At 48.1% G+C, this 25335-nt stretch overlaps 1 protein-coding gene and 1 long non-coding RNA gene across 10 annotated transcripts in view; one reads left to right on the forward strand and one right to left on the reverse strand.

The window, feature by feature from the left end:
- Nucleotides 1-25335, reverse strand: part of TTC7B (tetratricopeptide repeat domain 7B) — a 233233-nt gene that overhangs the window by 56010 nt on the left and 151888 nt on the right. For 4 of the 9 annotated variants that reach the window (XM_040477995.1, XM_040477996.1, XM_040478004.1 and 1 more), the window contains 4 exons: nt 15431-15547; nt 8487-8584; nt 3904-4071; nt 1487-1537 (listed from right to left, as the gene is read on the reverse strand). In XM_040477995.1, coding sequence (XP_040333929.1) covers nt 1487-1537; nt 3904-4071; nt 8487-8584; nt 15431-15547 — 434 coding nt within the window. The remainder of the gene's footprint in view (nt 1-1486; nt 1538-3903; nt 4072-8486; nt 8585-15430; nt 15548-25335) is intronic. The other 5 variants (XM_040478000.1, XM_040477999.1, XM_040478003.1 and 2 more) reach the window with 3 other exon arrangements.
- LOC121032185 (uncharacterized) lies at nt 13523-14256 on the forward strand. The gene is made up of 3 exons (XR_005791133.1): nt 13523-13619; nt 13786-13892; nt 13998-14256. It is a non-coding gene; the product is annotated as an uncharacterized LOC121032185 (long non-coding RNA).

Below are 25335 nucleotides of genomic sequence, written 5' to 3' on the forward strand. Positions count from 1 at the left end.
TGGAGAGAGCCTTGGACAGTTGTGTCCCAGTCGGGCTCTTCCCACCTGGCGGCCACCTCCCTGCCCCTCGGGAGCAGGTACCTGACCGGAAGCTTGAGATCAGGAGGGGCTCCTGGCATACCATAAAGGCATGTGTGAACAGAAGAATTAGTAAGCTGACATCCCTACAGATGGGGAAACTAAGGTGGACTCTGATTAAATGAGTTCCCTGGGTTCTTCCACAGAAGTGGCCCTTGAACCTAGGTTTCCTGACTTTGGAGAGAGCTGGAATGGTTTCCACAGAAGATAGTTAAGTCCCTTGTACAAATGTATCAAGCCTCACTGTCACTAATGTGGGCTGCCTGAAGATTTTAAGGTAACCTGACTTTCTGAAAATCAAATCTTTTTAATGTATCCGAGGAGCCTGATATTGAAAGAACCTTGGTGGTAAGACCTTTTTTTTTTCCCCATGAAGAACCCTAATGTGATGACAACACCAAACATATCTCTTCTATTATGGACTTGTATTTATTTAAAAAAATGTCTTATTTGTATTGACACTTTTAGAAGCCAGAAATAAAGTCACATCTAAGCTGAGCTGGATTTCAGAGGGGAAATCAACTCCCTGAGGGGTATATTTACTATAAGCAGTAAAGGCTCAGATCATTCAAATGCACTGGATCACCATATACGTGAGCATCTCCCAGAATGCAGTGCCTGGAATGCTGATTCTACAGGGTGGGAAAAATGATGAAATTAGCTCAGGAAATTAGCTCGAACTTTTTTTAAACTGCAGGACTTCTCAGAGCCTTTAATATGCTAATGTGAACTGTCAGTCCCTAAGAGGGAGATGCAGTATTTCCCAAAAATATTTGCCCAGAGAGAATCAGAAGTCTAGGAAACATCCTCTGAAAGATGTGAAACTTCACTCCTGCCTTAAAAGGATACCACCTAAAGTATGAGTCCTACACCCAGGGAACCGCTTGGTCTCCTTTAAATTTTGGTAGGTGTAGGTTAAGTTTTATGGCATCTGTTTAGCTTATTTTAGGACAATTCATGATTAGGACTGCTTTCCTATGCAGCAATAATGGTTGAACTGGAAAAAAAATTTCCAGATTCAACTGGTTCCCTCTACCTAAAATTCACAGACGACCCACACTGGGGAGGCTGAGTGCCTCACACTTCCAATCAGGCCACTGGGGCTGCTGACCAATCCACTGCATGCCCTTACTAGGGCATCTTTCCCACGCTGCCTCCTTCTGTGGTCCCTCCCAGAGAAGTGCCGCCTCCTCATTGCTTAAGCCCAAGCTGCAGCGGAATGCATTAGAATCTTGGGGGAGATGGGAACGGGGGGGGGGGGGGGCGGAGTGGGCAAGCACGTGGCAGCTTTGCGTCCATGTCATCTCAGCATTCCCAGCGGTCGACAACGACAACACACGTTCCGTGGTGGAGGGAAGCGTGATTCTGGAGGCCCTCAGAGAGGTTAATAGATTGGTAAGCTACTTACTAACTGAAAAAAGGGAGGGGAAACCATGAAAGTATACTTCTGGAGAGTTGCCTTGGAACAACAAACCAAATCAAAAATTAAAACCAAGAAACAAAACATTTGAAAAATCAAAATTAAGGCTAAAAAAGCAAATAGAGTTCTAATAACCTTCCAACTGTTAAGTCTGGCTGTGTCGAATTAGATTTCAACTCAAGAGTGACACATGTTTTTCCACTAACAATGATTTTTTTTTTTTTTTTTTTAAACCAAAGAAAGGCCAACTGGGCATTCCCCTCTACATTGAAATGTTCACCCAGCACATGAAAGCTGACCAATTCATGTAATGTGTTTTGTTTCCAGGGCAGGAAATTCCAAAGGGAAGGGAAAAATAATCAGACAAGCACTTTTCAGATCTTTCCACCACTAACCCTAATCATGATTCCAATACTTTGTAGACCTCGGCTAGTTTTTGCTCCTATGAAGTCAAAGGATTGGGGAGAGACATTCGTAGAACTTGGGGCCTTGGCTATCCCTCCTAACGAAAGGAGCTGGGATTCAAATTCATTACAGTTTTAATCAAGAAATTTTACATTTATCAGTAATGTGTGGTATGTTTTCCCTTTCTCTAACGAAATGTTGTATCTATGGGGGAGAAAGATTCTTGGGCACATCGGTCTTGGTGTAAAACACCTGGTTACTGGCTAGGCGCTCTCTAAGGATGGGAAGATGGCTCTGGGTTTCACAAAGAATAAACAGTTGAGTCCTTCGTGGAATACAGCACATTCAGCAGAAAGCCCAGTGGGGGGCTCATCGCCCTAAAAATTCACTAATTCATCTGATATCTAGTGCTTCACTGAAGAGTCAGGACTTCAACCTTATAAAGTCTAAAGGAACACAGGGATCCTCGGGATGGTGTTGACAGAGGCGGGTTTGCCGTATAACAGGAGAGGACGGGCCAGTGGGCATGTATCATGCTATTCTAGAATGGTAAGATCCCATTTTAAGACCAAAAAACTGGGCAACAGTCAATGTGAAACAAACAGCTTTTCTGGAAAAAACTGAAGGTGGCAATTGCCTGGAGGCATTGTATTAAGAGACGATGTCTATTTTAAGAAGTGGGTTAAAAACAACATAAGCAGTTTATAAACATTATCTTCATCTTGCGTTTCATAAAGCTGGGATTGCCACGAAAGCAAAGTTGAGCACACTTACTACACAGATAAGTAGAGCCAGAGCGTTTCCTGGTTTGGATGATTTATTTTAGATGATAGCCTCATTTCTGCCCCGGCTTTGTGCGTGTGTGAGTTTAACACAGCAGCTTTACCATCCAAACGATGAGCACATTAGAGAAAGCAGTTCTCTCTGACAGCGCCTCCCCTCAGGGGCTTTTGTTCTGCCTATAACTGAGCATCTGGGACAAAGATGAGCCCTTCTAAATTATGGATACAGAGATTAAATTTTCTGGCAGTGCTTTGGGCAAAGTGGATGTTAAATAAGTAAGTGAAAGGAAGCAAGGCTGTACCTCCTGGGGGGAGACCCACAGTTGGGTCCCATCTAAGGACCTTACCGACCAGGGTTTCATTTTAGTACAGGAATCTTTCTCTCTCTCTCTCTCTCTCTTTTTTTAATGGACAGGTCCCCAAACACTGTAAAAGAGACTTTCAAATTTTTGTATTATTTAAAAGCAAGATCAGATTAAAATACCATCCAATTTCCCTACATGATTTCATGGGTTTTCACCCAAACCCTACATTTGCCTTCCTAGCAAACGGAAAACAATTTATACCGTTGCTTCCCAAGATGTGGTGACCCACTGGCTTTGGAATCCCAAGTGGGTATTCTGTAAATCCAGGTGCCTGGGCTCCAGCTCAGGCCTACTGAGTCATAAGCTATAGGGATGGGGTTCAGGGGATCTGTGGTTCTTAAAGCTCTTCATGTGCTTTTGATGGACAGTAAGTAAAGTTTGAGAACCGCAAACTTAAAGGGCATACGACCATTATCTTTAGGATATCACCTTGATCACTGTATGCTTGTCGAATTCATTTCTAAATAGAAAATCAGAAATACAAATAAATAAGTTATTGGCAAAATGTTCTATTTTGCCTTTTTTAAAAATAGCGTTCTTATGCATTAACATTAACTCCAGGAAAGCATACAAGTAACCAAGGACGGGACGGAATTGTCTAGAAAAGCTTCTGTTTATTCTGCTCAAAACAGGTTTCCTTTCCTTTTCAAAGAGGAGGTTGGAACTTGGGCACCAATGTCTCTTTCTGCCCCAAACAGCTCTTGGATTTTTTAAGTTGGCAAGATTTTCCCCTCAGATAAATTTGATGGGAGTTTCCTATTCAGCTTATCAGTTAGGAAGATTATCAGAAAATGAAACATCAGGCAAATGAAGCAGGTCTAACAAGAAAGGAAAAACCATAAAGCATGTTTACACAGAGAGGGCTCCTGGCGGGGACCTGGGTCATTGAATGAATGAGCTGCAGGGGGCCACACAAAGGTGTCAGGTTTGGGAGGAGAATGAAGATGAGGAGATACAAACAGGTGGAGAGGAGATTCGGTTCTTGAAAGAGAAGAGGAGGAGGAGGAGGAGGAATCTGACACTAAAAAAGTGAAAGAGAAAAAAAAAAAGGATAAAGGCAAAAAAAGCTTTAGAAACACAAAGGAAAAAATAAACTAGCTTTTCATATACTCACATAAGCTGCAAAGAAAATGAGGTCATGTAATAGACAATCATTCCTGTACTGGACAATAGCATACAAGTGCTTTTCGAAGAAAACAAATTTGTTGTTTTTTTCCCCCACTGGTTATTTAATTGTTCTGCAACAACACCACAGAATAAAAATAACTCAGATTTACCTGGGCACAGACTCAGCAGCATGATCCAATGACCATCTCTAACCTACAATATCCAGGACATTCTAGAGGAAACCGCTTTTCATTTGGAAAGGTGCAGTAGACCTTGGTTATTCCTGGACTTGTTTTTTAGGAGAAGCCCTTATATAAAGTTTACTTGAAAGGTTAGGTTTTCCTAGGTAGAGATACTGAGGTATGATGATATGTCTTAGTCCCAGCATCGTGACAACAGAGTGCTAAGCTTTCTAAGTTGGTCTGTGGTTCGGTGCACAGGCTGGGGCACTTTGAAAAGGAAGCTGTTATTGTCGCCTTCAGGTCTCACAGCTGGAGACATACACAAGTAAGAGGGAGACCACCTTTCCCAGACACAATGGACCAAACTTTCAAGTTCAAAGAATGACTTTGCTTTGGACAGGTGTCCAGTGATATCTACCAATGATTAAAGATAAATCTCCTTACTCTACATCCTGTTTTGAAGGCAAAGGAAGAAAAAAAATTTTTTTTTTCATCCTCTATTTAAGGAACTACCAACTTATTCCTAAGAAAAGACAATGATTCATAGCTTCAACGTTAAGACTGTCACTCTATTTGATTCCTCTGTTTCCATGGCTGGGACCTATCAGAGGTGGGGGAAGGGGGACCAGAGGTGACACTGAAAGGGAAAACATGTTGTTTAGGCGGATTTTTCAATTTGTCACATCCATTTAATGAACCCAATGCCCACTTTCTTAGCCACAGGGGACTTGGCCAATCCAAAGCTTCCAGACAAGAGTTCCCCTGATGTTATTCCATAGATGTCCATGTGGACAATTTCGGAGGTAAAAAACCATACCTAGTTAATTAACCACTTCCAACATCAATAATGCTGAGCCTGCACCTTATAATGACCCAGATGTATAATAACAGCATTGGACTTACATTTTTAAAGAGTTCTTATCTATTTGACATGTACACTGAAATTTTAGGACACAAAATATGATGTCTGAGATGTGCCTTAAAATACTCTGTAAGATCTAAGTGTGGGACAGGGGAGGTGGATGCAAAAGGAATACTGATTGCTGAAAGCTGGTGGTGGGTACGTGGGGACTCATTATATTAGTATCTCTATTTTGGGTATGTTTGAAGATCTTCCACAATAGAGAAAAATTTTTTTAAGAGGAGATACGTTTTTGTTCTTCAACACCCAAACAAGTAACCCAAGAGGGCCTATCTGCACGCTGGCTGACTGAGAACGGACAGGGTCATGGCGGTGGAAGTTCGCCATGGCTCTGGCCACATCGTTGCCGATGCCAACGCTGTGGCTTTGCTAGTGTCACATGCCTGTGCCCTTTAAATGAGGGAGTTGGGGAAAGAAAAGAAGAGGACCGATGCTGTTAGCAAGACGTCACCTGCAGGGCTGGGTTCTCTCAGACACTTTGTTTTGATTCAGGAGCATTTCTACCTCGGGTAAGTTCCTTTTCCCTTTTTCTCTAAGCCCAGTTGCTTTCCGAAATGAGCAGAGCTGCAGTGGATACTCAAAATTAGCCAGCCTCCTCCCTCACGTGCACTGAAGACTGTGGCAAAGGGAAGGAGGAAGATGGCCGAGATCCCCGCCGGACGGGTTAAGTCCAGAGTGTGAGGGGCGTGCGCCATGGAATGCTACGTTGTTGTAAAGAATGTGGACATTCTGCACGGATGGATACGGAGGGGTCTTTAGGACATGCCGTGAAGTGAACCGAGCCAGGGACTGAACAGCACATATACACAGTATTCCGCTATTTGTCGTGTGGGGGGACATGGAAATGATATCTCTGAATATTTGAATGCAAACACACTGGAAGGGCAAACCAAAAAGTCAATAAAAATGGTTGCCTTTACGGAAAAACCAGACGGGGGTGCGGGGATGGGAGTAAAAACTTCTCTAGGGCACCTTCCGAATCAAAACCTAAAATCTGTGTGCTGTTCACAAGTTAGGCCATCCACACAGGTGTATGAATGAGAATGGGTTGGCCCTCTGACTGCTCCCCCACCCCCCAAGCTGAACTACAGAAAACTGGGCTCTCGTAACCGAGATGGAGGCACACTTTCCATTTTTAGGCGAGCCTCCCTAAATTTCGTCTCTTTGCTTTCAACTGTCATTTCAGAATGTACTACCCTCACTTGCAACCAGGGGGCAACTGGCAAGGCCTCCTGAGGTGGCCTTCCATTCTTCTGATTCCCTGGCCTCCTGGGTAAGTAATTGGTGCCGTGTAAACCAAGAGTTTGGGGCTCTGGGGGCAGGGCTGGGGAATGAAGTCTTGTAGGGATTCCTGCAAGAATCATCTTGTAGGGATACTACAACAACAACAGTAAAATGGTCAGTGGCCAGGCCTGGGAGGCTGTGCTTCTCTCCTGCTGGGGGCAGGGCACCTGTGCAAGCAATCCAGACCCTAACCACCTGGGACCCCCGGAGTGAGTGACAGAGCAGATGCATGAGCCCCTGCCTGTGCCACAGACACACCCCTCCTGGACGCTATGGCACCTGAGAAGGCTCAAACCTGAAGAGGGAGATTCTTGAGGTCTCTAGGGAGAATGTCCCACGGGGCAAAGGGGAGCACAAATAACAGGGTCTCTCTTATTTTCTGCCACTCTCTGTATTTAATGCGATGTGGTATTCGAGCCTTGGGACTTCAGGGGAAATGAAGGTCCAGGCCAGCTGGAAGGAGAGGGGGTCTGCATTCAGTAGGACTGTCCTCCCAGGGTGGTGAGGAGGGGTGACGGGGGAGGAAGCCCTGGGCAGCCGCAGCAGCTGTTCTGAATCAGCCAAATTGCTGCAGGTGCGGCCGTGAGCTTCCCCTCCTCCCCACCGTGTCCCAGCCTCACCTTGCAGCGGCCAGTGTGGACAGCCTTTCCAGCAACAAGGGCTTACACAGTGTCTCTAGGAGCACTTCTGTGCTACTCAAAGCCAGAGGCCCCCCTCCAAGGACTGCTGGTCAAGGGGAGGGAGGCGGTCAGGCCACTGCAGGGTCGGGGAGGGGGAGTTTCTCTGTGGCTTGGTGGTCTGCATTTTGAGCACAGGCTGCCAGTGTTAAACTGCATTGATTTGCAATTCATGCTGCATCTAATACCCAACACTCCTTTGACCTAGGAACCCTGGGGCCCTGGGGGCAGACTTCTGAAGACTGCAAATTTGGTAAAAGGGAGCCTAGCACAGGAATGCTGTTTGCAGGCAGCTGTTAGCATCCGCATGGGCATGGGCCTGGGCGGGTAGCACATCTGGCTCCGAGAGGTGGTGTTTCTTCCATCCTGCCAGGGGCCGGATCTTCCAGGAGATGGCTGTGCACACCTCAGGGCTGCTCCCTGGCTTTCTCTGGAAAGGCTTGGTCAGGAGAAGGACTGGGAGGCTCCTTCCATGAAGCCAGCCCATAAAAGAGCAGGCATACCCAGAGGGGGATTAAAGCCTTACACAGACTGCCTCTGAGGGGCAGGGGGAGAGGAAGCAGAGCCGGCTTTCCGATGATGCTGTGAAATGGTCTCTGAGGCTCAAAGCAGAGGGAATTTCTTTACATCCTCCAAACTGCCCCTGGATGGTCGGTGTAACTGTTAGCATTACTTGTTTGGAGGTTTGGAAATGACAGAGGTGTATTTGTTCCTCCTTACCCGGCAGATGTGGAAGCACAAATGACGAGGTGTACCTATGTGCTCAGAGGCAGTGAGTGCAGCAGGCCTTCACGTGGGGACAGGGGCATCAGAAGCTCGGAACCCACCTGCGTCCCTAAAGGGCCTTTTGGCCCAGGGTGGGGGTGGGGAGGATGTTCCTACGTGCAACTGATTAAAAATCAGAACCGATTTCAGCAAGGTCTGAAACCTAAAGAGAGAGAGAGAGAGGCAGACAGAAAAGCAGAGGGGAAGCTTCACGGGGATGGGAACGATCTAATTTTAGTTTTGAATTTTGGGCTCTGAGAACAAGGGGAAAAATAGAAAAGATTTCAAAGAGCTCTGCCGGGCAGGCACTATCGCAACCCCCACTGTGAACACACACTTGAAGAGACGCTGGAGAAAATGCGCCTCGATTGAGTTTAACCTAGTTGCGTGAGGAGCGTTTCCAAGCCCAGTCCCTGGCAGTCTCCACCCCGCGCCACTCGGGGCCAGGCCCCACGTTCTCGTGGACACCGTTTCGTCCCCTCTGGTCTGTTATTCTCACCTGTCTCGGGATCGCTGAAGTCTGGCAAAGTAATTGTGTTAAGCTGTCGTCTGTCAGCAATGGTTCTATCTAAGAGGCTGCTCCCACGTCCAGAATCACTGCAAAACACAGCTGCAGAGGTCAGTCATTTGAAGGGGGGCAGGGGAAAGACACAGACTTAACCACCACTGACCCTGAAGTGCAGTAACACCCCTTTTGTGCGTTTTCGATGCTCTTTAACACTCTCTCCGTTGAGGACCAGGCATCCCGCTTGTGGCAAGGCCTGGGCTGGGATTACTTTCCATGTTCACTGTCACAAACACACGTAAACCACACCCACAGACCCTTGCTAATTTTCGCCCTTTTTGTGTCATTATAAGATACAAGAAAGAAACTTTGAAGGCAGGTTCTCGAACCACCTTAGAATGGGGAACCCACTGGATTGGCATTCTGTGTTGAATGTCTTGCACCTCATCAAGCCCGTAAACACACACCGTCCTCGAACTGCTTTACTAATCAACGGTCTACACCTCAGCCCTCACTGCCCAGGGAAGTCACCTGCCTGGGGCATTTCTAGAAGACTCTGAACCCTAGGCCCCTCTCCAGACCAAATCCATCAGCATTTCTGGGGCAGTCAACATTTTTCCAAGCTCCCCAGATGGCTCTGATGTGTAGCTGGATCTGAGAACCCCTGGCCCCTGCTTTTCCTTTCCAAGGGCAACAACAGCCATGGCCTGGTTTGTGTCCCTACTTAACACAGGAGGGAAAGGGGCTGTGAGGTCACACAGGCCAGCTGCACCACCCTTCCCTCCCCACCTTGCTCCCACAGAACGGGCTTGGCACCATTGGTTGGCAAGTCGCTTGGGAGACCACATCAGGCCCGGGTGGAATGAAACACAGGTAGCGGACGGGAGCTCATACAGACTCTTGTTTTCTTTCGTTCTAAGAAGCTTGTAAGCAAAAACAGTTACATTCTTCCTTTTTTCCTCTATCATGAGATTCCATCAAAGAAGCTCCAAAAAGCAGCCCATCTATCTCTTGAGGTTTGAGTCTATCTATAATGCTTTTCTTTGCATCTATTTTGTTTTGTCAATCTGGGGGCTCTAGGAGTGGTATTTTGTTGTTGTTGTTGTTAAGAAGTTCAAATTCTATAATAAAGGAACACAATTTCCTTCCTGCGTGCAGCTGTTGCTAAAAGTGATACAAACAAGATTTGGTATGAAACTTAATATGGTTCTCAGGCTGCAATTTCCACGTCCAGTGATGTAGTTAGAGAAATCCACAGGAAACAGATGGAAACTTGCCTCAGTACAGACTATTTGTCAGCCTATACTTATTACATCATTGGATACGCGTTTTTTGGAAACCACTCTATTCATTATTTCCGCAATTGAGAAATAATAAATGTCTCTGAGCAGAAGACAGCACAAAAGTACATGCAAATGTGCATTAATCACACTACCGACTGAACAGTTCCAACATTGGTCTGTTCATGTATATATTTTTAATATAAATATGACAAAGATATTACAAAGAGTTGTCTGAATATGGCAATGGCTCCTCACTTAGGAGCTTTCCAGAAGATGTTATCTCAACATATAGTGATATTTTTTTTTTTCAATCTCCTGGGGGATTCCAGGCCACACAATAAGGTGTTGGCATTGCAAAGGAAGGATTCGCCTGGCATTTTGGTGGACCCAATCTGAGGAAATGGATCAGAAGTGTTTGTTTTGGCCCTAACCCTCCGGGCTTCCCATCTTACCAAGTTTCAGAGCCCAAGGTTGGCTGTTACGTGTGCTGCTGGGTCCTGGGAGCCAGCCAGAGGGTGGGGGCGCGGGTGGGGGCGGGGGTGGGGTCATCTGGCTTCTTACTTTCTATCTGTCCCTAACAAGTAGGTCACTTGGGGTCTACTTTCCCTGTCAGATGAAGATAAGGGTTGTCTTCCTACATACAGCTTTGCAAGGCTGAACGGAGGTCATGTGGTCACAGCGTTCAGAAGATTTGTAACTTTTGGGTATATTCCGTGCATCGTTATCAATATACATACCTATACATGTAGCTGAGGTTAACACGGCTGGCTAATTTCTGAGGACCACTTATTCCTTGCATTCTGGTGCAATGATAAGGGTGGGAAAGCTGATTTAAGGGCCTCCTGCTCTCAATGTTAGAAACCGCAACTAAAACCCAAATCGTGACTTGTGAGCCTTATCCACTGGTAATGACACAGGATAGCCTTCCCCTCCACCAGCCCATAGTTACAACCCACAGTGCATGTTCCATAGTTCCTTTTGAAAACAGTATATAAGCAACAATTCACTCTTCAAAATGGAGATGGTTTTGTTTCCACCCTGAATGCTGGGACTGAGAATTTGGCTGGTTGCTTTAAGCAATGGTTAGTTCTACCTTTAGAGGGTACGGAGTCTTAACCCATCAAGATTTGCCTTTCCAATGACCTCTGGAATGTGGAGGAAGGGGCAAAGGGAGGCCCTGGCCAACCCTTGAGTTTCTTTGACTTTCTCTGGCCAGTGTCTCTTACAAAAGACTTCCTCTCTCCCTCTGGGGCCTTCTTGGGCCCCTCCCATGGACCACCCTCTGCCACCTTACTACCCAGTTAGCAGAGCCCAGTGCTTTAGGCTGCCAGGAGCACCTCTCAAGGAGGCAAGCAGGAAGGGAAGCAAAACCATTCCTGGTCAGTGGTGCTAGGAGACAGTTTAGGGAGAGGACAGTGGCAGGAGCCCCAGATCCATGGTACGTAAGCTACAGATCTCCATGTAGGCAGATGCACAGGTGCGGGTAACTTCTGTTCCCCGCTCAGACTGAACATTTAGAGTGCACTGTAGTGACGGTTAAAGTTATACCAGACACTGGAAGCTTCTCTTGGAAATCCTCTCTACCTTCCGTGGTACGCAGAGGTGGCCAGATGCAAGAGGCAAGCTGGCAGCGGGCTAGCAGTCAGAGCCCGGGAGTTCTTGTTGCCACCCAGCCTCTCGCCAGCTTCTGAACTAGCATGTGGCACACGTAAGTGCCGGGTGTAAGAGAGGGGCCTGGGACAGGACACCAGAGAGGGGCAGGTGGGAGAGGAGATGCCTGGTGTCCTCCAGGCCTCTGACAGCTGGGTAATAGGAATCAAGGTAAGCTCCCAATATCCCTGACCCTCAGTTCTCATCAGAAAAATGGGTATGAGAGAACATGACATTTGCCTGTTTCATGGGGCTGCTCTGAAGATGAAATGACAGCCCGCTTTGTAAACAGAAAAGCTTCACCAAAATGCTCTGGACCTTCTCTCGGTAAAAATGTTAAGTGCTGTTTGTTAGTAAGGAATAGGACTGAGGAAGAAAACATTTTCTTCCAGTTACATGGCTACATGATGGAGATGGTCCCAGTGGTAGTGGCAAGAGGGAGAAAGAAGGGGTTAACAATAAAAAAATAAAAACAGGGGCGCCTGGGTGGCTCAGTCTGTTAAGCGTCCAGCTCTTGGTTTCGGCTCAGGTCATGATCTCGTGGTTCGTGAGATCGAGCCCTGCATCGGTCTCTGTGCTGTCAGCACATGGCCTGCTTGGGATTCTCTGTCTCCCCCTCTCTCTCTGTCTTCCCCCGCCCCGCTCATACGTACTCTCTCTCATGCACGCACCCTCTCTCTGTCCCTCCCCAGCCCGTGCTCTGTCTCTCTCAAAACAAAGTAAACACTGAAAAAAAAATTTTTTTAATAAAATAAAAATAAAGAAAAAGAAGTTGGTTGCTGACTCAGGTTGGTGCAGGAAGCTTTGATGTTAGACCGGGGCTTGAATCATAGCTCTACTGCTTGCTTGTTTGGGAAAATGGAGGCAAATTATTCAGACTTATTTATTTTCCATAAAGCGGAGAGAACAGTAGTGATTCTGCAGGGCTAACGTGGGGACTGAAGGTAAGGCACAAGTGGATGGCCCAGCACAGCCATGGCCCAGGGAAGGGTCATTCAGTTCGAGGAGGCTGCTGGGGCCTTCTGGGGGATGGGGTGCTCTGCTCACAAGCCACACTGTTCCCAGTGGCAGAGTCAAAATGTGCAAGAACCAAAGGGGCTTGCTACTTTACTGGGAGAGAGGAGACGAAACAGGAAACGGGTTTCTCTCCTAAAGGCACATAAAACTGCACACCCAGCGAATAAACCCAGGCTCCTGAGATGACACACACCTTGCCACATGTACACTGGAGAGGACGCCTCCCCCCCATGCTGCTCACAGCAAGAGATGCATTCTCAGACTGCGGGTGGAGCGCTCTTTGCAAGCTGTCTGAGGCTCAGTTCAGCCACTAGCTCGGTGTGATTTTCCTTCGAGCAAAAATACAGAGCGAGTTGCAGAGAACACGAAAGCCACGTTGAGTCTCCGTGTGGCCCGCTACTGCTCATAACCATCCTCTGTGCCTCACCGCCTCCTGGGCTCTGGAGGCCTGTGTCAGCCCCGGGATGGAGCTGGGAGGGGGTGGGGACAGCGGGAAACCCTGGCAGGTCGAGCACACTCAGAAATAAGGGCGCCCTGAGTCAGGAAGTCAGTGTGGACCTTCTCTTGGTACAAAGCAGCCACTTCCCAAGATGCTTTCTGCTGTTTTCATTTTCGTTTTTTGTTTTTTGTTTTTTTTTTTAAAGCAGGGATGCTTCTTGTGCATTGGTTCATGCAATTCTACCCTCTTCTGAAACCCTGTGTGACCTGATCATAGACTCAAGGCTCTTGGACCCAGAGCTGCCCTTATCTGGAGAACTAGGAAGTATGTGATCCCTTGTCAAGACACAGCCCTCTCCTCTTTATGCTTTACTCTATTGCCAGGGTCACGTCTTGCCTGACCACGCTGGGGAGGATGTCTAAATTTGCGCAATGGTAAGGCCTACGGGAGAAACATTTATTTATATCCCAAAGAAAATAAATAAAGTTAAAAAAACAATCAGGAAGCTCCTTAATAAGGGGCTGCTCGATTGCCACCCGTCCCCCTCCTTCAAGGCTCTCTGAGTAGCAGGAGCGAGAGCTCCGCCAACTGATGGGTCCTCCTCCATCCCCCCAACCCCCCCCCCCCCCCGCACACCCCACCCAGACTCTGCCTCTGGAGCCAGGGTCCCTCCCTGCTCTGGCCCCGAAAGATCCTTCAGGAAACGGAGGAAGTATGGACACACAGCCCAGGCATTTGGTTAAGTATTTTTAAAAAGCTTTCCAATTCTGCTATTTTTTTCTCCTCACATTCAATATTCTTGGTTGCTAAGTGGGAGGAAATGTGGGGAGGTGGGAGAGGTGTGGAGAACGGAGGGAAAATTGGCAATGTGAAGGCTGATGGGTGTATTTTCTCATTTCTAAAGGGGGTACAGGCAAAGGAATGCTCCAGCACGGAAGCAACCAGCTTGGGGAGCGTCTCCTGTTAGCTGGGCTTGTGGCAAAGACTCTACCCCAAATCCTGCTGCTTCTGGTAAGCCAGGAGCGGGGGGCTTTTCGGGAACATAAGATGGGCATTTTCTATTTCTGCTGACAGACTCAGAAAAGGAGAATTAATTAAAATGATCTTTATTTTCAGAACATATCCGCAAAAGGGAAGAGGCCAGTTTCACGATTATCTTTTCACGGAGAGGAAGATGGGGCATGAGCAGTCATGTGCCACAGGCTATGTGAAGGGGACTCCTGTCTAATTGTTGCGACTCCAGCGATGCAAGGGTCGCCTGGCCGCCCGCTGGGCGTGGAACTGGACGGCGGGCTGGCTGTTCAGCGTGAGCTTCCTCCCGTCCAGCTGCACTGCCCCCAGGCCTGTGGTCACAAGTCTGTCGAATGTCAGGTCACAAACATCCATCCCCTAAGAGGGCCCTGATTTTGAATATAGTTTTTTAACTGCAGAAACTTCTATAAAACAAAATCCCACACGGAACCCCACCTGTACTCTGTGGCCTCCTTAGCGCCCATCCCACCAGCGCTCTAGGCCAGTGGCCTATTGCCTCATGGGGGACTGTGCTGGGCTAGTGACACATTTATGACACATTTACGATGTGAGTTGAACATATTTAGGCTCCTGACTTTTAAGAGCCTAGTGTGGGCTGTCCGTACATCTTGCTATGAGATTGAAAAATGTTCCTAGTGTGTCTGAGCAGTTGTCTGAGTTCACTTGAATTATTAGGTCCCTTTTCATTAAATGACGTCCTTCATAAGGCAGGACACACACCCGGAAAAACTGTTCAAGACTTGAAAAAGGGCACAACAGGTTACTGGGTGTCTTACAGCGGTGAGCTGGGGGTTGACTAGTGAACCTTCTGCAGGTTATCTGCCTCTGTGGGCAGATGAGATACGACTGATTTCTACCCTGCAAAAAAGATGACCCCCAACCATATATTTCATTGTTCTATAGGATCCTATCTTTGCATGTCCTTGCAAGTTCATTTTAGCATATCTATCTTTTGCAAATTCATTTTAGCGTTATTTATTTTTTGAATTCTTCTCTGAACCAGTCTTAACATCTTACTGGTTCCCTCGTTAATGAGGTAAATAAAATCTCGATAGGTCCTTGTTTTGTATTTGAGCCATGATTTGAACCGTTTGAAAATCATGCTTTATCCTGCCAATAGTGATACAGTGATTTCTACTCTCTTTAGAAGGACGCGGCCTATTGTCTACGGAGGCCTTTTAGATATTACCATAGGAGCCCCATCTGGAGTATACGGTTGACGAGTCTATCCACAAATTACCCGAAAGATGGTAAGACTTGTCAAAGAAGTTAACTGAATGGCTGGTTGAGAGGAATCAGAGGTCGCCCATGAACCGGGCCCTAGAGGGGCATCGCGGCAGCAGCCGCAAAAGAAACCCACGGTGTGGGGGCCTCATCGGCCACTGGAAGAAAGTCCCCTTAAGAATGGAGTGTGTGCGGCTCCATTGCTACCATCCGCTAAATGCCCATCGGCGGCGGCACTGTGGGGCGGGGACCCATGCAAACACCACACAAAGCAGGCGCTGCTGGCCTCTTACCTGGGGTTGGTTAGGTTGTAGCAGGATTTCCATATCTGCAACATGTGCTTACAGGTGAGGAGCGCCTCATCCGGGCCCCGGCACAGTGACTCCACCTTCACTTTGGAAAACAGTAGTCTACGGCGGGGAGACAAAGGGGGAAAACAACACGGCTCAAGCCAGAGTCCCCACCGGAAACCAAACACCGTGGCCTGGCCTAGACCCGGATGCGATGGTGCTCATCCTAGAAAGGGGTGTCCAAAGGCTTGATCCAGGGGAAGCCGTGGTGCAGACCAAGGATTCCAGAACTCCCAGCTCAATATACAGCTTTGTGTACTGAAGGCAAATGCAGGCACACCAAACAGGACCATCTGTGATCAGGTTAAAAGCATCAGAGTGGTTGGGGCACCTGGGTGGCTCAGTCGGTTGAGCATCCGACTTCGGCTTACGTCATGATCTTGCGGTTCACAAATTTGAGCCCCGCATCAGGCTCTGTGCTGACAGCTCAGAGCCTGGAGACTGCTAAGGATTCTGGGTCTCCCTCTCTCTCTCTCTCTCTCTCTCTCTGCCCCCTCCCCCACTCATACTCTGTCTGTCTCTCTCTCAAAAATAAATAAACATTAAAAAATTTTTTTAAAAAAGCATCAAGGTGGCTAATTTTATTGAGAACACAAGGATTTTATTAAGGCGACTTTTTAAAAAAGTTTATTTATTTATTTTGAGAGAGGGTAGGAGAGGCAGCAAAAAAGGGAGAGAGAGAATCCCAGGCAGGCTCCTCACTGACAGCACAGAGCCTGATGAGGAATTCAACCACAAACTGTGGGATCATGACCTGAGCTGAAATCAAGAGTCAGATGTTTAACCTACTGAGCCACCCAGGTGTCTCAAGAGCGGCTTTCAAACCAAGCTGTTTATTAAGAGCTTTTTAAAACAAAACCAATTCATTTGCAAAGCTTCAAAAATTCATTAAAAGGGAATCTTGATTTATTTACAAAATTACACAAGAGGTGTGACTCAGTTGATATAAGCGTCTACAAATAACCTTCCACAATGATCCTCATCATGCGATGGTGAATAAATCTCGTAAGCTTCGCAGAGCCTGAACTGCAGGCACATAAAGAAGGGGGCATCTGGCTCATGCCCTGTCCTCAGATCTTCTCAGTCCTGCTATTTATGGGTTAGGATTTCACCAACTCACTTCGTAATCACCAACTATCTCTTCCCTATTTTTGTTACCACCAATGGCTTCACCTGTCCAGACCTGCTGAGAGCTAAGCTTCGATCCTTCTCAGCCCCTCAGCTATCCCATTCCTAAATTCTACTTATGCCTTTCTGAAGACATTGGCTCCCCTGGGCCCAGAGCCCATCAGTACTATCCTTGCGAAGGCCCCAACATGAGCCCAGATACCGCCCTGGTGGTCGTCCGGTCCCCTGAGTTGCCCGGCTCTAAGAAACTGTAGATCTCTAAAAATCATTTTCATTCCCAGCTCGAGAAACTACAATGATTCCTTATTGTTTGTAATAATAAGTCAAAATTCCTTACTGAGTCCTCGAAAGTACCCTGCCCACCGGCCACTCCTGTGTCACCACCCACCCCATTCTGGGCCACACATCCCTCTGGACCCCTTTACTCCTACCAAAGGCCAGGTTTCTGTCCTAATTCTATGAATATATTTGCCGTGTCCTCAGTTTTCATCTGTATGGATGAATCTACTACTCTCCCCCATTCTTCTTAAATCCTAAACCCGGCTAAAACCCCACCTCAACAAACAAGACCACGTTTACGTCTCTGTCTTTTCTACTCCGTGTCACATCAGCTGCTGCTGGTTGTTAATGAAAATACAAAGAAGAGAGGAAGGTGCTCCTGTTTATTAAGGGTCTCCTCTGTGCCAGGCCCCGTGGTTGGCACTTCACAGACAATATCAAGGGCATCTTTGTAGCAGCTCTTCCGGCCCGGTGGTGTTTCTCTCCCTACAAGAAAAGAGCAGCGCCCCTCACTTCCGGAGTGCCTAGGATTGTGCTCAGAGGCCAGCGGGCCTTAAATCTGCATTTGCTCATTGACTGCTTTCTGTACAAATCACGGATTGTGAAATATGTGTCCAGTGATTTAAGGTAGATATGTAAGACAATTCTTCCACCACAAATGACATAACGGCTTCATTTGGAGGCACTTTAGAAGAAAAAAGTCTCCTTTTCCTCAGTGGGAGATGGAATGAGGGTGGTCCGAATGCATTACTGCCCAGGTTCCAGAAGGGGTGAGTGTCACCCGCTCCCTCCAAATGGAACACAGGATGCCCAAGGGGGTGGGTGTTGGGTGGCTCTCAGAGCCTCCTGGAGCCTGGATCTGCAGACGCCTGGGATGACAGCGACGGGTCGGGTGATGACAGGGACGCAGTCCCTGATCTACAGACAGGTGGGCATAAAGGGTGAGACCAGACGTGAGAACAGGGATGGGCATCTGCTCGAAACATCTCAGGAAGGAGAGGTTCCCAGAGGCCTTTCCAGGACTGCCCACAAAGAATGACAGCCACTCAGGGCGTCTCAAGGGGTTCCTAAGGAACCAGGTGCCGACTCCTGCCAATGTCTCCAATAGTCCAGAGAGTGGTGAGAGTTTCTTCCCACCGGAATCGGCCACCAAACATGGGTCAGCTGGGGATGTGTTACAGACGGAGGAGAAGCTGCCCAAGGGTCACCTAGCAGCATTTGGCAGAGACCTATTCAGAGGCCAGAGACCCCCTTGGGTCTGGTTGCCAAGCCATTTTGGCCAAGGAAGACCCCACCTAGGACCAGGGTGATGTTCTCTGAGAGGCACATCGAGCCCACCTGCCCCAGGGAGGGCCGCGAGATGGTGGGGAGGGTTTCCCCACACACGCTGACGGTGTGGTTCCAATCGTCCGCGACTGCTTTCACTGTACCCAAAGTACAAAATGCCAGAGCTTGTCTCCAAGCCTCAACTTGGGGGAATGGTTCCATGCAAAGCCTCTTGGCTGCAAAAAGAACTTCTAATTAACATGAAATAACAGCTTTCAAACACTTGACTCAGGATATGGAGTTGAAAAGGTGTGGGCTGGATTTAAGAGAACCAGACAGGAAGAACAATGGGGGAACGGCTGAGCACAGATGATGGGAAAGGCACCTGGAAGTGAGGCTGGAGGAACAGCATGAGAGAGAGACTGGCAGAAAGAAAGAGCTGGAAAACACGGGCAGGGGAGCAGAAGCAAAGCCTCGCAGCTGCTGTCAGGTATCTCCAATACGCTGGGCAGAACGCCCTGCCGAGCCAAACTCTGATATGTTCCCTCGGATGGGCACGTAAAAGACACAGCCTCCAGGAGACTGCTCCTTCTCACCACTTCCCCAAACCTCAGCTTGTCTACAAGCAGAGAATAATACCGAGCACAGGACAGGTGATGCTTGTCAGCATACTGGCCAAACCCTGCTCACACATTTCAAGACTGTTTGAAAACATCTGGCTGGCGGGAATGCGACATTAGCCCAGATAGGAAGGGAATGCAAACAATGATTAGCATGAGTGTGCTACAGGTGATAGCCAAAGATATTACAGATTCCACCTACTGAGGAAACCCTGAGGACAAAACAGGAAGTCATGAGAAAGCTTGGGACAAACCAGCATTGAGTACATTCCAGCACGCGGAACTACCAACCCGGCAGAGCGGGCAGAGGGGACTTCAGGCTGAGATAGTCTGCCGGTCACAGCAGCCAAGTCCGACCATGAGCTGAAGAAGTCACTTCTCTTAGTAAGAAGTCACATGCTGGGAAAGTGGTCTATTCCTATGCCCTATGCCTGGCTCAAAGGTCATTGACCTAATTAAAACAATTTTGGTTCACACTCACTGAAACTTACAGAAAATGGATGAAGGATAGAAGAAGCTTGCCAATATACGACTCTGACTACATTCCTGATAGCCCAAATCTGGCATCTCACACACTGTTGTTCCTGACCCAGCTCCTGCCCAAATGCTTAGCCTCGGTCTGCCCCCGCCCGTCGTGTGCATCCCCCATTCTGGCCGTGATCAACTTCCTCCACGCCACTCTCCTTCATGACCCAGGCCCTTTGCACATGCTATTCCTTTTGTCTGCAATGCTTTTTCCATCCATTTCTGCTTTTTAAAGCATCTACTCATCTTTCAAGATTCGGGGCAAACAGCCACTCCCTCCTTCCCCCACTGCCCAGTGAAGCCGACCTTAAGGAACAGGAGCTAAAGGTCCCAAATAGAAATGCAACTCCAGAGAAGACACGAGAGCTCAGCCGTGGGTTAAGAGCCTACAAGCCAGGAAACTTCTGCTTTCAAGACAAGCGAAATAATAACAATAACAACAGCTTTAAACAGTTAATTTAAATTTAACTATTTAATCACTGATTCTTACACTAACCCTGAAAGTCAGGTTGCGAGTTAAGTAACTTGCCCGGCTTCGCACTGCTGGTCACTGGTTGAATGGAAGCAGAAACCCGGATCCCTCGGACTCCAAAGCACTGAACAAGAAACGCAGGAGAGTGACTGAAAATGCTCTAATCACGCTCCTGACATTAACGAGGATAGACAGCATTTTCTAATCCATTGCCAAGCATTTAAGACCCTGTATAATGTGCAAAGACCTGTGTCGCTGTGTGGCATAGAAGGTGGTAAATATAATAAAATATAGTCCCTTGCCCTCAAAGAACGTAAGTCCAATCAGAAGAAAAGATCTGGCCATGAATAGGAGGTAGGCTTCCTGGTTTAGGGACAGATTACGGCCCTGGAACTCGAGTGCGGCCGCAGGAAGATGGGGGTTGGGCTGCTGGGGGATTGTTCCTGGGATACATCAGACGGGCTTCTTTACAAAATGATCACATTTGTCTGTGTTTCTTGTGACTTGCCTCCTTCACCCAAAAGTCCGGTGCATACAAAATTCAAGTCATTTGAAGGACTCAGTTAATCAAAGTTTTACTTTCCACTGCACCTAACAGAAATAACATTTTACCCTATTTTTGTAATTTTTTAAGACTCCCAAGATACCTCTTGAAATAACACCTGTGTTTGGCTTAGTGTAGAATTTAGAAAGAAGATATAACCCCCCGTGAGGCTCAGGGGCACGTGGTACTGCGACTTTTCCTTGGGTACCTTAGGGAATGCATCAAAGTGGCATTTTATCGGGGCCAGGTTTAATGTCTAATGATCATCTTCAGGAAGACTTTCCTGACTCCCTGGAAACTGCCCCCAACCACCAGACCCTCAACTCCAGTGGCTCATTCCAGTTTAACTTTATCCCCCACCCCCAGGAGTCCCAGACCTCAGACGCCCCTCCTTGAGTCCACTGTCGACGCTCACCCTCACGGCTCCCGCCTACGCTCATGGTGTTGTATCTGCTGGCCTGGAAGTCCGCTCTCTCCCAGTGCTCTTCCCACTCCCAGCTATGAAAATCCCACTGTCTGACATCTTCCATGGCCCCCAGACTCAGGCAGAAATCTATTTCCTTCCTCCCCTTACACGTACAAAATACTTTTTCTAATCTGTTAATTCATCCATATTTGTACAGCTGACCACCTATACATCAATGTACCTGATAATGAACACAAATTTGTTCATCCTTTTGTCGGTCATTTTTTAAAAATGTTTTTATTTATTTTTTAAAATTTATTTGAGAGAGACAGAGACAGTGTGAGTGGGGGAGGGGCAGAGAGAGAATCCCAAGCAGGCTCCATGCCGCCAGCACAGAGCCCCATGAGGGGCTCGAACTCAAGAAACCGTGAGATCATGACCTGAGCCGAAACCAAAAGTCAGACGCTTAACCAACTGAACCACCCCAGCTTCTTGTCAGTCATTTTCAAAGTGCCTATTATGCCCCTGAGGCTACAAAGGGGAATAAGACGTGGAATGTTCCCTCACAGTCTAGCGTTACGCACACATGATATGTGAAGAACAGACATACGGACAAAGTTCTGTGGGAGCACAACCGGAAGAACATTCTGCCTGGGGCTCATGGAAGACCACAAAGAAGTGGGACCCTTGCGGGGGGTGTTGGGGAGGGCCTTCCAGGCAGGCGGATGGACAACCTCTCGAGCATAGGCAGGGAGGTGTGAGGGTCCACAGTAAGCTAGGAGTGGTGTCTGGAATCCGGGCTATCAGGCTGGGGCCCGAGATAAAGGTGAAGGGGTAGGTATTTCAAATTTCTGGAATCTAATATGCCTCACAAAACTTTCTGGTGAAGAACTCTCCAAGAAAGTAAATGAGAAAAGTTTAGAGAAATACTAAATTAATACTTCCGTCCAACCTTATTTGGCAGGATATAAAATGCACTCATTAAGTGCATCAAGGAGGAAACATGCATATTAATATACAAAACCCGCACTAATGAGCCGATCTGTAAATGCTGTATTCAAGGCAGATGATTCAGAATGAGAATCACAGGAACCTTGAACATTCGGTATTTGGTGCTGGTCTGTGTTTGAATGCTCTTGGGCCCAGCATGCTCTTTGTTTATCTGCTGAATATAGGCAGGGATGCAAAAGAGCTGTGAAGAAAAGCACATGGTATCTGCCCAAGTGGGGCAATGGCCATGGGGGCCTTGACTACCGCCCCCATCCCTCACTTCCAGGGAATCTGATCCGAGAGCTGACGTGGGGCTGGCTGCCAAACACCTGAAAGAAAGTGAGAATCTGTCACCAGGTAAAAGAAATAATGGGTCACGAGAGGGGGTAGGAGGTGCAGGTATGTTGAAATTAAAGTTTAAACTGAGAAAATGGTTTGGCAGCTGCAGACCAGTAAGGTGAGAGGAATCGAAAGAGATGTGCCAAAAGCATGTGGTGACGAGGGGAAGAAAGATGGAAATCTGAAGCCAGATGAGTCAGCTGGGAACGAGGTCTGAAAGGATAGAGAAAGCAGCCCGTTGCTGATCGGGCAGAGGTATGTCATCAGATAAATCTAACCAACCCCTCAGAGGGGAATGAAGGGTTTCTTCCAGGCTCCGATGTGGCTTTCAAGAAGGAAATCTAATTCACTTCATTGTCACCAACATTTCTGATCTGGTCTTGGAGCCTCTCCTGGCTGGGCTTCCAAAGTGGTCCAGTCCCAGAAGGTCTGAGCCTGGGCTGAGTCACTGTCGCTGAAAATCAAGACCATGACGGGCCTGTGAGCTGCCTGGCCTGACAGTTCAACAGGGCCCCTTCACCACCAAGGGGGCCAATGATGTTGGGTTTACAGCAGTGAGGGCCCCAAAGCCACGCCCTGAAACTGTTCCCGAGGGTCCTCTGACAATAGCTGGAAGGGATGGGTGGTAAGAAACCAGTTCATGTGACTCTTCCCACTAGGCATCAAATAGTGCCTGGGGACTCACTAATGGTGAATGTTCAATAAAAGTCACCTGAATGAATGATCTATCTACTCAACTGTTACACGGGAAACACGCAATTTCTTTGACCATTTGGCTTACAGAATCGCTGTATTGACACTGTTCATTGGCTTGTTAGAAAAAAAAAAAAAAGAGAGAGATTTTTCCAATTAATCCAAAACTGGAAAAGGCCTCCAGTGGTCCTGTAATGCTTTGCTACTCAGAGTGTGGTTTGGGTCAGGCAACCGTGGGAGCTTGTGAAGAATGCAGAACAGCCACCCACCCTAGACCCAGAGCATTACAGTCTTCACGGAACGCAACTTGCAGATGATTTGTGTAGGAATTGAAGTTCAAGGGCCACCAGCCTGGTTCATAACTCTCCATCCAAACTTTCAATCAGCTGATCTTTTTAAAGACCTCCAAAGGAAGTGTTCCCGTAGCCCCTCCGTTTAGGAAAGCCCGCCTCTGTTTATTTCCCTCCAGTAAGAATTTTGGGAGTATTTTATTCTTGAATTCAGTGGGAATTCTGATCCACCACTCACAGTAAGCTCACAGATGAAGCGGACCCTTACCCATGATCTTGAGCAGAATGCTTCTGTTCCTTCCGGAGGGCTTCCCAGGGCAGCTTCCTGAGGGCCGTGCTATAACCCCGCCCAGGTCCTCCCTGAGAGTCTCTCCAGTGAGGGTCAGCATATCAACCCTGGGGGCACATTCACATTGTCTCAAGGGCACAAGTGTCTCAAGGGCACCCCTTGAGTCTGCAGGGCACCGAGCATCACCCACCGCCATTGTGGGTCCTCTTGAGGGACAGAAAACTCCAATGTCTCCCACAACCAGGCAACTCAATAGGAGCTGGGCTCAAGATGTCAGGGAGCGTTTGGAGTCGTGCCTGCCTACCGGAGAGGTAATCAAATCCAAACATTTTTAAAATGTACGCTGACCTAACGGAACTCCGCTAGCAAATGTCAGCTCCCAGGCCGCCAGACAGAAACCCCTGGTTTACAAGCTTTTCAGGGGTCAAATCTGAGGAGCTGGCTTTCTTGACAAAACCCCAGAGCACAACACAACCACGGAAGGAGGGTGAGAAGACTGTGGGTCTTCTCATAAGCGTGTCTGGTCCAGGGATAAAGCCTGTCCAGGAGCTGGCCCCGGGTGGGTCCCTGGCAAACTCCTGTCTGGGAGTTTTTAACCCCTGAACAAGTTCTAAAAATCTGACCACTTTTAAGGTTCCTGGGTGCTGAAGAAGAGGTCGCCTAACGCGCCGGCCTGTCAGGGAGGTCATTTCAGCATTTCCCCACACTGGCCTCGCTGTCACCCATGTTATCCCGGGCCCAGGCTCCCAGGTCTGCTGGTTCCTGGGAAAAGCGGCACCACTCTTGTTTAACAAACTCTGGTATCAGGAGCAGAAGCCTCGCTCTCCAGAACTTAGCCGCCCCTCGTCCCTGGCTGGGAGGCTGCTGGAAGGGACGGGAGCTGCGGGGCGTCCTGCCGTCTGTGAGGGCTCAGCTGCGCCTCTCGGTATCCTAATCCGGCCTCCTCTTTATGACAGGCAGGGACTCCTGTTAGATCCCCTATCAGTTACATTTCGCTTCTCATTTCAGTCAAAGTGTCAACAATCTGGAATACTCCCCCATCCTTCTAGTGGTATTTTTAGAACAAACAAACAACTGACATATTTAGCTAAAATAAATCACCTCAAGAAACCCCGGTTTGGCTCATTTTTTGCTCCCGCTCCGGTTCTTACTCTCAACTTAGACCAGTGACCGGGACCAGCAGCCAAACTGGAAATGACATGGCCAGGGTGAACCAAAAACACCCCTGGGACCACAGTGCCCGTGTTTCAAAGACCTCCTCCAGGGTGTGAGTTTGGCATTTTTTGGAAGGGAGCCATTTCACTTCATGCTATCCACGAAGCACCAAAGAACCAACATGAGCAGTCAGGGCCACTTCCTGAGCGTTGTCTCACCGGGTGGTGGGGGGAGGCCAAGGGGGTACCGTGGAAGTGGGAGCACCTGCCCTCTGCTTTGCTGTAAGCAAGCCAGCAAGCAAGTGCCTTTGGCACAGTGGCCATCGAAGAAGTAAATGTGTGAACGGGAAACATCTGAAAGCAAGTCTTCCCATTAAACTATCTGGCTAAAAGAAAATCATCTATTCTCGCTGAACCACAAAGCCATCGGTCATTTCTAAAACGGGGGAGGGAGTGAACCAGAAGCAACTCTACTGACCTGCCACCTGCTCAGAGCCCATCTCTCTGGAGGGTATCCCTGTCCTTATTTCGGACTTAGCTCCCATGGCCCTGATTTCCCTGTATTCCCGAGTCTGAAGCTGGGAGCTTAAGCACAGAAATGAGGCATATGGGTCCATTTCAGTGGATGGTGGCAGATGTCAAAAGAATGGGGGGGCGCCTGGGTGGCACAGTCGGTTAAGCATCCGACTTCAGCCAGGTCACGATCTCACGGTCCGGGAGTTCGAGCCCCGCGTCGGGCTCTGGGCTGATGGCTCAGAGCCTGGAGCCTGTTTCCAATCCTGTGTCTCCCTCTCTCTCTGCCCCTCGCCCGTTCATGCTGTCTCTCTCTGTCCCAAAAATAAATTAAAAAACG

This window comes from Herpailurus yagouaroundi, unplaced genomic scaffold (genome assembly GCF_014898765.1).
Source record: "Herpailurus yagouaroundi ecotype Mexico unplaced genomic scaffold, PumYag 141, whole genome shotgun sequence".
Lineage (NCBI taxonomy): Eukaryota > Metazoa > Chordata > Mammalia > Carnivora > Felidae > Herpailurus > Herpailurus yagouaroundi.